Source organism: Cololabis saira, chromosome 13 (assembly GCF_033807715.1).
Source record: "Cololabis saira isolate AMF1-May2022 chromosome 13, fColSai1.1, whole genome shotgun sequence".
In the NCBI taxonomy this organism is placed as follows: domain Eukaryota; kingdom Metazoa; phylum Chordata; class Actinopteri; order Beloniformes; family Belonidae; genus Cololabis; species Cololabis saira.
In genome coordinates, this window is record NC_084599.1 from 29179532 (window position 1) to 29194545 (window position 15014).

At 40.2% G+C, this 15014-nt stretch overlaps 1 protein-coding gene across 5 annotated transcripts in view; it reads left to right on the forward strand.

Annotated features, from left to right (window-relative positions):
- Positions 1-15014, forward strand: part of kank3 (KN motif and ankyrin repeat domains 3) — a 34356-nt gene that overhangs the window by 16460 nt on the left and 2882 nt on the right. For 4 of the 5 annotated variants that reach the window (XM_061738568.1, XM_061738571.1, XM_061738572.1 and 1 more), the window contains exons 2-10: positions 1716-1790; positions 3347-3432; positions 4081-6054; positions 7067-7169; positions 7367-7603; positions 7929-8019; positions 8323-8542; positions 9283-9429; positions 12485-12681. In XM_061738568.1, the coding sequence (XP_061594552.1) occupies positions 3396-3432; positions 4081-6054; positions 7067-7169; positions 7367-7603; positions 7929-8019; positions 8323-8542; positions 9283-9429; positions 12485-12681 (3006 nt within the window). In that variant the 5' untranslated portion in view covers positions 1716-1790; positions 3347-3395. Of the gene's footprint in view, positions 1-735; positions 1791-3346; positions 3433-4080; positions 6055-7066; positions 7170-7366; positions 7604-7928; positions 8020-8322; positions 8543-9282; positions 9430-12484; positions 12682-15014 lie in introns of those variants that run through there. The other variant, XM_061738569.1, reaches the window with a different exon arrangement.

Sequence of the window (15014 nt, forward strand, 5' to 3'; positions counted from 1 at the left end):
TGAGTGAAAAAGAAAAGCTGACATCACAAAATATTTATAAACTTAAGCAGAATTTTGATGAGTACACTTGTGTAATTTAAGACGGTCCAAGTAAATGATAGAGATTCAGCTTCAGTATTTGGGAAAGTTCTAGACACTGTGTTCAACATCCGAATTATACCTTACTCTAACTGTCAATTAAACCGACTGCTAGAAAATTATGTAATTTGCTTAGAAACTCTGCAAACATATTTTTTTTCTTTTTTGTATATTTGTGAAAAACCTTAAAAGAAACTTCAAGTAAATCCGTCTGGTTTGACTTGAGCCAGATGTTCAAAAAGCATTTGTGTGGACTGTATTTGAACGTCTCGAGTGCTGGAGCATCATGTTTACTGTGGGTAGATCTGAAAATAGGAGCTGAATGAACGAGCGAGAAGAAACACAACGCTGGCTGATAAGAAGACACAACACAGAAGCCTTGTATCCAGTAGATAAGATTATTTTGAGCTCATTTGGAAATGCTGCTCATTCTAATCAATAATTTATCCTCAGTTGCACATGATATGGATAAAGGCTATCAGATACCCATCTTTGAAGGATTTCCTTTGACTGTAAAGTGCGTGTCTGCTGTAGTCTGACAAATGATGCGTGTTTACAGGTTATCAGTAGTCGGTGAGCTACAAGGATGGTTGGCGTGTTTCAACAGCGTGTGTTAGCAATGTGCTTGAGGCTGCTGGGAAACGCGTGTCTGTGTGTGTATATATTTAAAACAAAAATGATTGACTGCATGTACTTGAGGTTTTGTGTGTGTCGGTGGGTGCCTGGGCTTACACAGTTCTGTAACTTTTGAGTGAGAAGACAACCCAAGAAAAACAATGGTTAATTGATCAGCAACGTGCTGTCCCTACAGCTGGTTGAAATGCCCAGGAGGTTATACCTCTGTTTTCAGACTTAATGTTGATACACAGTAACAAGACTTCATGATAACATAGATGTTAATCAGCTTTTGCAAATGCAAATTTAACTGAGGAAATCAGCTTTGACACATGTTGGTACTTTGATGTAAAATAACTAAGCTCACGGTCAGGCTGCAGCTCTGCTGAGCAGACGGGGGTCAAGGAAGAAAAGTGGTCCTGGAGGCTTTAAAGTCACTTTGTCCAACATGCTGCTATATGTAATGCTAGTGTCATTTTTTTTGAAGAAAAAAAATGTTGGCAACAGAGATGAGAAGTTGAAAGTTAGTCTGCAACTAACTGGGTTGCTGACAAACATAGATGGGTATTAGAACAAAACATGCACTGACATGGCTTTAAAGTAGAAATGAATAATGTCAGATTGCATCGATGTAAGTCGTCTAATCTTATCTCCTATTAGATAAATAATTTCAATGTAAATAAAAAGTTTGTACACCACCCAGATCTAGCTGTGTCTCTGAAAACCACCAGAACATCTTGTACGCTCACAGACATCAACTCAGACTTTTCTGGGATATGAACCACATTTTCCAAGATATTTTCTCAAGGAGTCTTGAGTGACATCTGGTGACTGTAAAAAAATAAAAATATGATTTATGTCCCTTTCACTTTCAGCCACGCCATCACTCCCAGCATTACAACATCTGCATGTATCATATTTCTTGTCAAACTTATTTAGAGAATTCCTTGAGTTTGGTGTCATACAGTGTGTTTCAGCACTGCAGGTGTGTATCATGTATCATGATTGTCTCTATGTCACAGGTCACTGTGGAGCAGGAAGAAGTGAACCAGCCTGCGCTCCAGCTGCTTGAATCTCTCTCTGAGCGGCTGAAGGAGGTAAATGGTTATGATTTTTGATATAATGTAGGACCAAAATGCAGGGAGTGGCAACAATTGGAATACCAACAAAGCCCTTTTACTTAAAAAAAAAAGGGTGCTGCACATTAGGAATGGGCGATATTTTAACGTTCACGATAAACCGTCAAAAAAAATCCCCACAGTAAGAATTTGTCATCTCGCGGTAAAAACGATAAATTCCCGTTTATGATATTTTTGTGTAAAACTGATATATGGTTCTGTGTTAAATCCACGCACAACGTACGTGAAGGAAGGAAGGAAGGAAGGAAGGAAGGAAGGAAGGAAGGAAGGAGAGAGCAGGAGGAAAGAAGGAAGGAAGGAAGGAAATGAGCAAGAAAGAAAGAAAGAAAGAAAGAAAGAAAGAAAGAAAGAAAGAAAGAAAGAAAGAAAGAAAGAAAAAAGGATAAATTCCCGTTAATGACGTTTTTGTGTAACAAACATGGCGGATCCGAGAGCGAGATAGATTTATAGTTACAAAGGTGGAGTTGAATTGGTATTTTTTTTATCCTCATTTTTATCGTTATCGGGATAAATGCCAGAAATTATCGTGATACATTTTTTAGTTCATACCGCCCATCTCTACTGCACATGCACAGATATAAAGAAAAGGCAAAAAGGGATTCATTAGAAAAATAGCCATCATTAAAAAAACAAAAAAACAACTAGGTTGAAAGGCAAAGAACCAGGATGGCAAAACAGGCAGTTTAAAAAACAGACAGGCCAGCAGGGAGGAAGGGAAGCCAAGACAATATATAGACGGGGCTGATGATACACAGGCGCATACACTCAACATAGATGGGAACATGGGAGGTCAAATTAGAACTAAAGAACCCAAGACATTAGAAATATAAACTGGAGCTAGAATACAAAATGAGGACGTCTAAGATAAACAGAAGGAGAAATCAAAGCCCTAACACAAAAACGCCTCAACCATGACATAAACTTCCAATCAAGGCGCTGTTTTCAGATCTACCACATTGGGTTTTTAATCTTCTGGTCTCTGTAACTGGATTAAGAAAAAATAATAATAAAACAAAGTCTTGGAACTTTCAGTGATATCTTTTTATCTGTGGGGGGGCAGGTTGTCAGGTGCAGATGATCCTGTGTTTTACCAGTGGAGATGGATGATGTGATGCTGTAGTTAATGAGCTAGCTGTCTCGTGGTTTCAAGTGTGAATGATTTAAGGCTAAATGTCCTTCAACCCTTCAAAGGAAGAAAAAGCAAACATTTGGTGCATGTTGCATCCATCCGTTGAAAGGAAGGGATTCATTCTCTTTTGAATCCAGTCACTGACTTTCACATGTGCTAATGGGCCGTAAAAACTTCTTCCGGTTTCTTTGTGCTTGGTTTACAGTTACCGTTAAGAAGTTTTGATATCCATCATTAAAGTGAGAATGTGGAACCAGTAGGTTTTTCTAGACAAAACATTCTTTTTTGTTCCTTGTAGCCATGTCTTAATAAATACATTATTTTATTTTTGCTTGGTTTGGCCTAAGACACAGATGTATTAATGCTACTGTGTATTTATCTTCAGCCAGGTGCTGAATTGAAGCTGTAGGCACTGAGAGGTTCCAGTCTGAAAAATGACCCAGTCGGTGCAAGTTAACCCAAAACTGCCTGGTAAGATATTTTATTTTACTTTATTTTACATTGATTCTGACAGGCAGGTTAATAAAGTTTATTATTGACTATGTACAGAAAAATCTGAATTGTTTCTCACATCAGATTGTTAGGACTGACTCCCTGTGGCGACCTACCGCCTGTCAGATTTATCATGTGTTCCCAGACATGCCAAACCTCTATATGGGTTACTGGAGGCAATTTGACAATCACTTACGATATAATCATATTTGATCCATTTCATGGCACTTTCCAGGGTGGCCTAGATGCAGCTTAGGAAAAAAAAAAGAATTTTCTGAACGTAGAATTTTAAAGTGGTTTTGTGTGTGTTTTCATATATGAAGTGTTATTTAATATATTTTTTTAAATTAAGGGTTTACATATATGCATTTTGAGTAGCATTGAAGGTGAAAGTGATTTTTGATTAACAGTATATCCGAGAGCAGGGGTCTCCAGCTCTGGTCCTCCAGAGCTACTGTCCTGCATGTTTTAGATGTTCCCCTGTTTCAACAAAACCCTGGTAGACATGGTGTGTTGATGCATCTAAAACATGCAGGACGGTAGCTCTCAACCAGGGTTGGAGACCCCTGTCCTAGAGGGTATTTTTCCGTACCAATGATCACCTCTAAGACAATCTTTTACTTTCAGATTTAGGCTCTCCATTCCTTTACTCCAATCAGGAGCAGACTGAACAGCCGGGCTCTTACTCTGTCCAGACGCCATATGGCTTCCAGCTGGACCTTGACTTCCTTAAATATGTAGAAGAGATTGAGAGTGGGCACAACCTCCGTCGGGCACCTGTCGGCTCCCGGCGACCTGGAAGGGGGCTTAAACTTTCCCAGAGGAGCACGAGTGTGGGAGGGCGCGCCAGTGGCTGGACATCCACAGAATCTCTAGCATCTCCGGTCAGTGAAGATGGTAGAGCTCCTCCACCACCACCGCCACGTGCCCGCCTTGGCTCCGCACCCTGTGAGGGACTCTCTCTTTCCCCCATAACCCTCCTCAGTGTCCCCCCGCTGCCTGCTGGGGCCAAGGTGCCACCGCCTCCACCGCAACGCAACCCACGAGTGGAGCGGACTCTCCTGGAAACCAGCCGCCGGCTTCAGCAGGAACAAACTCACCAGCACCAGAATGGTGGGCGCCTGCAACTCGCTGATCCTCCCAAAAAGCTCACTCCTTCACCCAGCATTCAGCCTCTGCAGGGTAGTTGGACTAAACCCAGTCCTCACACCTCCGGGGGCAGCACTCCAGCTACTGGCACCACAGTAACCCCAGTCCCACCCAGCCAGCTGCAGACAGTCAGGGAGCAGATGGCTACAGCCTTGAAGCAGCTGAAGGAGATGGAAGAGAGAGTAAAGGGTGTTCCTGCACTTGAGAAAGAGTTGGCCACGCTTCGAGCAGAGAAACACATGCTTCTGTTGGCACAGGAGGAGAAGAAAGCGGCCATGGAGGCTGCCCTACAGAAGCAACGGTCGACAGACTCTTCTACCCAAACCACAGAGGCCGTGCAACCTGAGCACAGTCAGCTGACCTCGCCAACCGTACCTGGACATAAAGCTCTTGTGAGATCTTCCGAGCTGAAAAGATTGACAGAAAAGTTTGAGGGGAGGGAACAGAAATGCCCCCAACTGTCACATAAAGCGTTAGTAAACACTCCAGAAAAAGTGGTTGTCCAAAAGAAATCGGTGGCGGCGGGGGAAGATGTGCCAATGACCTCGGCTGTTTTCTATTACTGCCAAGGTGTAAAAGATGTATCGGTGGGCACTGAGGTGAACGTGTGTGAGAAGTGCACGGGAACAGAGGCTCCTGTGGTTCACGAGCAGGAGATACAAGTCAGAGTAGAGACAGCAGAAGCTGACGTTTGGGTTATGGAGTCGATGCTTGGGCTCAGCACCGATGCACAGCGGGAGATAGATACCTTACAGGACACCATTAAATTCCAGCAGGAGTCCATCGTGGCCCTAGAAGACAGGTTGAGTGTAGCAAACAAAGACCTGGGGATCCTTCAAGCCCAGATAGAGGAAAGAAACTCGAAAGTCATGTTTGAGAAGGGAGTACTTGCTAAACCAGACACGAAAGTCGCCCAGGTAGAAACATTAGCTCCGGCATTGAAGCATGCTTCAGTTTTGTGTCGTCCAGAGGTGGCCGACGTATGTGTGGGCGAAGCTTTTGCAGCAGATCAGACTGAACAGGGCACCCAGATAGAAGAAACAAACTCCAAAGTCATGTTTGACAAGGGAGTACTTGCTAAACCAGACACGAAAGTCGCCCAGGTAGAAACATTAGCTCCGGCATTGAAGCATGCTTCAGTTTTGTGTCGTCCAGAGGTGACCGACGTATGTGTGGGCGAAGCTTTTGCAGCAGATCAGACTGAACAGGACACCCAGACTGACGCTGAGCAGACAGCTCCAGTAGTAGCTCCCGCCGAGCTGGTCAGCATCGGGTGCCAGTGGGAGAACTTGAGTGATGAAAAGGGAGAGGAAGAGAACGTCACGGTGCCGAAAAAGAGGCAGGTGACTGTTGCTGAATACAAGGTCTCGGCTGATGAAGAGGTGGTCGGTGGGGCCGAGAAGAAAGAGGGACTTCAAGGAGAGGAAACTGTCGCTATGAGCACCAAAACAGGTGGGTACATTTTCAGTTTATTTGTGACAACATTCACACTAAAACATACGTCATCATGTATAATCTAGGTCAGGGGTCGGCAACCCGCGGCTCCAGAACCGCATGCGGCTCTTTAGCGCCGCCCTAGTGGCTCCTGGAGCTTTTTCAAAAATGTTTGACTTTTTTTTCCTTTTTTTCTTCTTTTTTTTCTTTTTTTTTCCTTTTTTTCATCTTTTTTTCTTTTTTTCTTATTTTCCTTTTTTTTCTTTTTTTTCTCTTTTTCCTTTTTTTCTCTTTTTTTCTTCCTTTTTCCTTTTTTTCTTCTTTTTTTTCTTTTTTTTCTCTTTTTATTTCTTTTTTTCTTCTTTTTTTTCTTCTTTTCCTTTTTTTCTTTTTTCTTCTCTTTTTCATTTTTTCTCTTTTTTCTTCCTTTTTCCTTTCCTTTTTAATCTCGACATTTCGACTTTTTTCTCGAAATTTTGACTTTTTTCTCGACATTTCAACTTTTTTCTCGACATTTCGACTTTTTTCATGAAATTTTTACTATTTCCTCGACATTTTTACTTTTTTCTCGAAGTGCATAAAGAAAAAAACATCTTCCCCCAGTTCTAACTAAAATAGAAACATGCATGTGTCGCCTTCATTCTAAGGCTGATACCAGACTTTTCATTTTTTGCGGCTCCAGACATATTTGTTTTTTGTGTTTTTGGTCCAATACGGCTCTTTCAACATTTTGGTTGCCGACCCCTGATCTAGGTCATATTGGTTCAAATTATAGAGACTATTTCATATATATAGTAAGTCCAAGAACATTGACGACGAATTCTGGCTTTTCTTTTTTTTTTTTTTTGCACTTAAATAACTAATATCAATATCAAAACAAAACAAGCTGATCCACCACAGCAGTCCATGAGCCATGGCCGCTGGTATCACAAGTAGGTTTAACATCGTAGGTTGTGCGTGTTGTGTGTGAGGCGTGTGTTTGCATGCTGAACTGCTCTTTGACCCTTTTATGTCTGTTTTATGACATCAGGTATGCTGAAATCAATCATGAAGAGGAAGGATGGGAGTAACTCCAGTGAGAATCGCACTGCTGGCAAGAAGAGCCTGCAGTTTGTTGGTATCCTAAATGGAGGGTATGTAACAGTAACACGAAACCTATTTTTTTATTTTTACTCCAACAAAAATAAAATGAAGGCGACACATAGTCTCGAGGCTGGAAATAACAGTTTGACCAGGTCACAGGTTTGACAAACAATTACTCTATTAAAGGGAAAAGTTCCCTTTAATAGAGGGTTGGGGTTTATTCATTGCAAATTACGTATCCCCTCAGATATGAATCTACCTCGAGTGAGGAGGAGGAAGAGGAGGAGGAAGAGGAGGAAGAAGAAGAAGGAAGTTCTTCAGGAGAAAGTGGAGAAGGCGAGTGCTTGGATAGCACAGAAGAAGATGAGGCAGCGTTGGAGGAAGAAACGTCTGAAGAGGAGAGAAACATAAACCTGGATGAGAGCGACACTGATGAGGAATCACTGAGAGCTGCAAATTATTCATCTGATGCTGTGAAAGAAAAGTAGGTTGTTACCAAGTAGGATGGAATACATCTTATTTTGTTTTCACGGTCCTAATTAGTGTGTTGGTCTTCTGGGCAACACAAAAAATGGGTTAATATGATCTCTAGATTTATATGTAGTGCTGATAATAAGAATGGTTTCAAATTGTCTTCAGATGGATATTTTATTTTATTTTAAATCATTATTTATTCATTTTAAAAATGGGGAGCGGGGGCTCTGGCTCTGGGTGCAGAAAAAATGTGTGGGGTTGGGTTGGTTCTGTGCATTAATAATTTAATCTACAGCACAAAATCCAAAACAGTCAAATCTGCTTTTTTGTCCCAGGTTTGAGTTTAGCTCAAAAATGCGTGAAGCCTGTCTCATTCTGAAGAATCACCTGAACGATGACGTCGAAACACTGAAGAGTAAGGAAGTGGTGCGTCTCTGTATTTTATCTTTTTAAATCATTTTCATCACAATGATGCATTCAAGGTCACTAGTTCTAGTGCATCAGTAATGGAGAACAAACCATAGCATTTTCACGTTTTAATTACTTAAAATTGACAAAAGATGTGAGACTATGACCTGTTATGTCAGGATATGTTGATTATGGGAAAACATAAATTACAAACCACCAGGAACGTCATGCAACGACAACAACAGGATAGTCGAAGATCATGAAAAAAGGTCAGGAAATAAGCCCGGGTTTAATGTATGTGCTTTTCATCCCCACCCGTAGCTCTCCAGCACCCACACCGTTCAGCTTGAGTGGTTCAGAATCTCCAGTGCAAAGATGGCTGCGCCACCGCGGGTCTCTGACTACCTGATGGCGTTCTCCGAGGTGTCGTCGATGCTCCTGCAGCATGTAGTCAACATGACGGATGGCAACGGCAACACAGCGCTTCACTACAGCGTCTCCCACTCTAACTTTAGGGTGGTCGGGCTGCTGCTGGACACAGGTCAGAGAATAAAGAATAAAACAGTCCAAACAATGATTGTACTCCATGTAACTGCACTGAATCAAACAAATGAGTGGAAAAAGTTGTTGACTTCTGTTTTCTGGTCCCAAAACAGTAATGTAATGTTTCAGGGATGTATAGATTTTCTATAGGTTTCTGTTTTGAATCAATTAATTTTATCCTAGTTTGCTTTTGAGAGGTAATCGCTTAAAAGCCCATCACCTTGTTGAATTATGTTGAACTGATGAAAATCTGAATCAGTAGGTCAGACTTTTAAGAAAATTGCAAATCTGAACCACTAAAGAAAATTTAAATCAAAGTCAGTCAAAGAACTGTGAACTTTGCACTTCAATAGTCTAGCAATAGTAAACTTTTTCTTTCTCCTGTGCCGTATTTGCATTAATTTAGATTCTTCCTGATTTAATAATACATGTTTGTGATAGATGTCTTTCTGCAAAATCCATATAACAAAGATGCTTATTGATAGGAAAATTTACAACATACATTTGAGTGAATGAAATATAACATGGTCATAAAACTTTCATTTATTTTTTACTAACGTCCTGAAACGTTTCAATATTTGTACAGATGAGTAAATGCAAATATACTGAGAGACCTGTTCTAACTGCTTTGTTTAAATCTGTTGCAACAAAATATAATTCCCGCATGCACTGTTATGTTATTGTGAAGTATTTTTTTGATGAAAATTTCCTGATAAATAAGGCTGATGTACTTTACAGGTTTGTGTTCTGTGGATAAGCAGAACAAGGCGGGCTACACAGCCATCATGCTGGCTGCTCTGTCCACGGTGAAGGAGGAAGACGACATGGCTGTGGTCAAGAAGCTCTTCAGTCATGGAAACGTGGATGCCAAGGCTAGCCAGGCAAGTTGTAATCAGTTCATCACGCAGCCCCTCCATGATCCGCCATTCTACTCTGTGCAAAATATTTAAAAAATTACTTAACAGGAGAAAAAAAATGTTAAAAATGCCACCGACAAAATCCCTTCTATACGTCAGTAGCAAAAGAACTTTGTTACCGTTAGTGAGACTTATTAAACCTGTTCAGATGTTTCCAGCCTTTCTGAAATGCTTCCCCTAACAAAACTAGAAACATGAAATAAAAGCTGTTTTAGAGTTTAAATATTCTACTTTCAAAGTAAATTACTACATTTGAACTCAATAATATATGTTTTAATGAAAATAGGTTGAATGTTTTGAAAATGTTTATGTGATGTGTGTATCACCTGAACTTTTCAGGCTTAAAGGCTAAAATCAACCATATGGCAAAAGATCTAAACTTGCTGATTTATCATACTGTACCTGTGCATACACTGATCAGCCAGAACATTATGACCGCTGACAGAAATGTGAGTAAACACAACTCATCCTTTAACAATACAGTGTTGCAGTGTATTTTTTCAGACCGATGACACAACTTAAATTAGCAACATGATTCTTCTGCAGTTGCAGGTCATCAGTGGTTCCCCTCAAGTATGTATTTTTTCTGAAGTGCTCAAACAACACAAAAAAAGAGTCTGAGGTAATTATTTGGTCTCCAAACTCCTCTACCAATCTGATGGTACCGGATGGCATCTTTAAGAGGCCGTCTCGATCCACCAGACCTCCTCCCAGCTCTCCCCAGGACCCGAGGGATTACCATCCTGATACCAGACACTCCCGGACAGATGTTCTTTGTCCAGATCCTGACTGAATCAGAGCTCTTTCAAGAGCACGATGAGGTCCTGGTCAGTGTTCAGCGAGCGGTCATAACTTGAAGGCAGATTTATGAATGTTGAAATGAATGTATTTTCAAGCAAAGTGCTGAAATACTAGACTCAAAGAAACCAAATGTTTTAAACTAATGGTGCAGCCTTTTTTATTTATGTCATACTAGGTTCTCTTGTTTGTTTTTTCCTTCAGAATAGCTACACATTCAGTCAACAATAATGATTATTATTATTACCATTCTGTCATGATGTGATTCCAGGACTACCGTAGCTCACTTGACATCAACAGCAGAGTTTATATTTATGTCATGCTCCAAATTTAAGTTGGGTACTTTCAAAAACACATTTTTAAGTTGAATGTGTATTTGACAATAGTTTATCCTGAACTACAGTGAAACGGCAGTGCTTTTGTAATTGTTAATCTACCTGGTGCTGGTTTAGAGTTGTAGCTCTAACATGGTTTTATACACAGTAATGCTCGTGATTTGATTTGTCTGCAGGACTGTTAAAATCAAATTTATTTGTATAGTACATTTAACAACAACAAAGTTGTCCGAAGTGATTTGCACTTGAAAAACATTTCTATATATACATCATTTGAACACAATAAAGTAAAGAGTTATGCTGTTTAATTTAATAGACCACTACAGTAATTAGTGAATCCTGAGAAGGAAATCTTCTCATCAGGGGGCCCAACATGCTGCCCTGAGGCACCTCATAGGTGGGAGGAGCTGCAGAAAATGAACATTCAATGATGTGGACAGAAAAAGTCCTTTTATTAGGTATCACTAGAACATATTTAACCTGTATCTTGACACTAACAAACCAAAGTCCTGACGACAGAATGTCAGGGTTAAACCGTTTAGCTGTGAGGCAACACTGCTAATCAACTGTGCTGCAGCCATGACTTTCTGATCCACTTCCTTAAAGACTGCAGACAGATTTAAAACCTTCAAAACATTTGATTGATACTTTTCACATACAGTATATCATATGAAAGGTTGAAGCTTCTCCTGTGTATTGTAGCTGCATAAAAAGCTTATGTTACAGTTACTTAATCTATTCTACTTTTTCAGGAAAAAAAAGACAAACAGTTCATCTGAGGGAATATTCTTGTTTATCTCATTTGGCAACTGTAACGTAATGTTGTAATGAAGTGCAACAGACTCGAGGAATAATTGGTCAGAGGTTAGATTTGATTAGGCGGATGTGTAGCGGGATGCAATACACAAGTAATTCATGAACATCTGTAGATTTTTGAGTGGTTTTATCTTTGCGGTTTATTTAATCACGTTGTGGAGTGCATGAGGCGCCTGACTGGTTTTCGCACCACCAAGTCATGGGACTGCATATATGGCATGACTCATGAAAGATCCAATTACTGGTGCTTGTTAATGCTGCTGTTAGGAAAAAAAAAAAACATGAAGCACACAATGCATTTTTAAGAGCTTGCAATTAAAATTGGGCCATTTTTTTGCTGCTTGTTTGTTAAGTTTTGCTTAAGGGGATTTCCGAATTCAGTCCATAATTACACTGGCAAAAGCGTTTTAAAAGACTTCTCATTTTAGGTTTGTTTTAAATGCACTATATCCACTGGCCAGCATTTTATTGAGCCTGTAGTTTATAAAGCATCTTATTCACCAAAAGAATGGAAAGATGTGGTGCCGGAGCTTTGTTTTCTTCATTCTGGAGAATGAAACGTCCCATGTTACGAATTGTAAAAATTGCTTTTGTATGACTCTCTGTCTGAAACTAATGACACAAAATCGAATGAAGAGATTCAATTTACTGTTAGTTACTGAGTAAAATAGGAACAGTCTGTTATACAGGAAGTGGAAAATGAGCTATGAGAGACTGGCTGGTTACTGAGACAACCAGGGTGAAAAATGTTTTTGGTGGCAGCACTGAAAGACCACTGAAGCAGATTTGCTGTGGGAAGGTCACTCCGCTGACAAGTAAAACTGGTGTAAAGTAAAATAAAACAGCTGCACCAGAACTGAAGTGCTGGCTCACATGGCACTTAAAGCACTACAGATTTAAAGAAGCACTACATCAAACTGGTCAAAACATACTCGGCTGTGCTTGAAAAACAGACAACATACTTTTCTGCGTGACTTACTCAATGCTGAATAAGTACTGTATGTGTACTAAATTACCAAAAAAAAGTGTGTTATCCTGATAATCAGTGAAATGTGTCTTTACTCTTGCAGGCAGGCCAGACGGCGTTGATGTTAGCGGTGAGCCATGGGCGGCAGGAGATGGTCCGGGCCCTGCTGGAGTGCGGCTCTGACGTAAACGTTCAGGACGATGAAGGGTCCACGGCTCTGATGTGTGCCAGCGAGCACGGACGCACTGAGATTGTCAGACTGCTGTTGGAACAGCCAGGCTGTGACATCTCCATTATAGATAATGTAAGGCATTTTTGAAGCTTTTCAGCTGATTCACAAAATGACAGAAGCGGTCAATTTCCTCTCTGAATCAAATACCTCAGAATTCTTGTCGGGTCTGCTGAACACATCTGAGAGCCGTCTCATCTGGGATTCAGCTCAGTCTGTGTTCAGGAAGCAGCTATTCATGGGAAACTAATCCTCACTGTTTCCTTTTCTCATCACTTTTCCTTTTTTTAAAAAAAGAAAAAAAAAAGAAGATATTTCCTCATTAAGCTTAAAGTGGAAGCTAAAGATCCAACAGTCAGGTTAGTGTCATCTGCCTAGACTTTTAATCTGCAGTTGGCACATGTCACAGGGGTGGAAATGAAGAAGCTGCAACCCTTCTGTTGACAGATTTAATCATTTCAGACACGTTGCTTCGCAGGTTGTCTTTACAGTAGTCTGCACACTTGACCAAATGATCCACACACAAATAAGCATCAACTGCTTATTTAAAAAAAAAAAAAAAAATCTGAAGAAAGAAGGGAAACATTGAGCACAGATGTTGTATTGTCTCCACATGATCACAATTGATCATTTCAGCTACTAACAGAACATGCACTTTCTCTGAGAAAATCTTGAAATCTTATTGTGAAGCTAAACTCTTGTTGTTGCTTCCTCTGCACGCCTCCCTCCGTGGCTGCTTGAAGAGATGCTTGCCAGACAGACATCTGAGAGTTCACATTTGTGCCAGAATGCGTTGGCCATTTGTTAGAGGCTGCACCTGGATTGTGTTTCAGTGCAGCAGCACAGCTGGACTGGTGGGGGAGTGTGTTTAGAAAAGCCTCCACCTCCTCAGTCTGCTGAAAAAAAAAGAATAAAACAGGATCCATGACAAACGGTAACTGCGGGAATAAGGTACAGTGTGTAGAAAGTAGTTGGGTGCAAGAATTATCACTGTCTGTCCAATGGACATTGTTCCACAAGTCTTATGATTTGGTCAGATGCAATTTTGGAAACCTAAGCTGTACTTCCACCTTCTTTATAGAAAGAAGATGCTTTCTCGTGGCATGTTCTCCAGTTTTTTTGTACTTGTACTCTCCTGAACTTTAACATTTAGCACATTAACTGAGGCCTGTGGAGCTGGAGAGGTAATTATTTGGGAAGTTTGTGTAATTTCCCTGAAGACTGCACCATCAGACCTTGGGATGAACTCCTGGCAAAATTGGGCTTGAAATGTGTTTGGTTTATAACCTTATGATTTCCATGTGGGTTTGTAACCCTTCCCAGACTGATAGGCTAGAACAGTTGATTCTCTTAGTTCATTACTGATGTCTTTCCACCTCCACATGATTTTAACACACGCCTTGAAAGCTTCAGACCTGCAAACTGTCAAAACAAGAGCTCATAGAGGCGCTCACACTTGCTAAAGATCAGTTAATCGTGTGGTTTTGGCTGCAACCCTTGGTCTATTATCAGATAGTAAGAAGCATAATCTTTTGTTCTAGGCAAGAACAACTGGATTCAAGACAGTTTTAAGGGGGGAAAACAGGATATGCCTCAGCAGCTAAATGTTATTTAATGTTAACATGGGGCAATAGATCTAAGTTTAATAAACTTCTATTTTAAGCCTCGACAAAACTCAAAATTGTCATTTCAGTTATGCGGTAACCACTTCTATTTTTTTTTGTTAAACAATAAATGACCCAACGTTGGTTTATTTGAGGTTTTATTTACCTAATGTATTTATTTATTTACTATGTGACAATATAGAAAATATTTTGAAAGAGGGTCTGCTCTTTTAAAAAAAAAAAAAAATTTTATTTTTTTACATAATTTTATATAATCTATTGTCATTATTTATTTATTAAAGAAAACAATCAATCACTGGTTAATACAGACTAAACCCTCTGAATTTTATGTGTTTTGTCGATACAGACTAAACCAGATTACGGAAAAAATACTTTTTTGAACTGCAACACAAAGCCTAATTTACACGACTGGTCCAAAGTTTTTACTGTTTTTTGAATTGCTGTTCAAGTCCATCAAACTTCAAAGTTAAATGCGGAACCGTCTGAAAAAAAGGTAAGGTTATCCAAAACTAAAAAATGATGTACATTTCAGAATGATCCATCAGTGTGTGATATCAACTGTCAACCATGGAGGAAGACGTGTCATGGTCTGACTTGTACAGAGTGAGAGATCCCTGAACCAAAACGGCTACGGCAGCGTCCTGCAGCACCAAGTATCGCCAGGAATACGCCTAGTTGCTCAGGGGTTCACCCTGCAGCAAGATATTAACCCAAAACATGAGTCCAAGCTCTACCAGATCTGAATCACTTGTTTATGCTCTATGCTTTTATTTCAGAGCACAT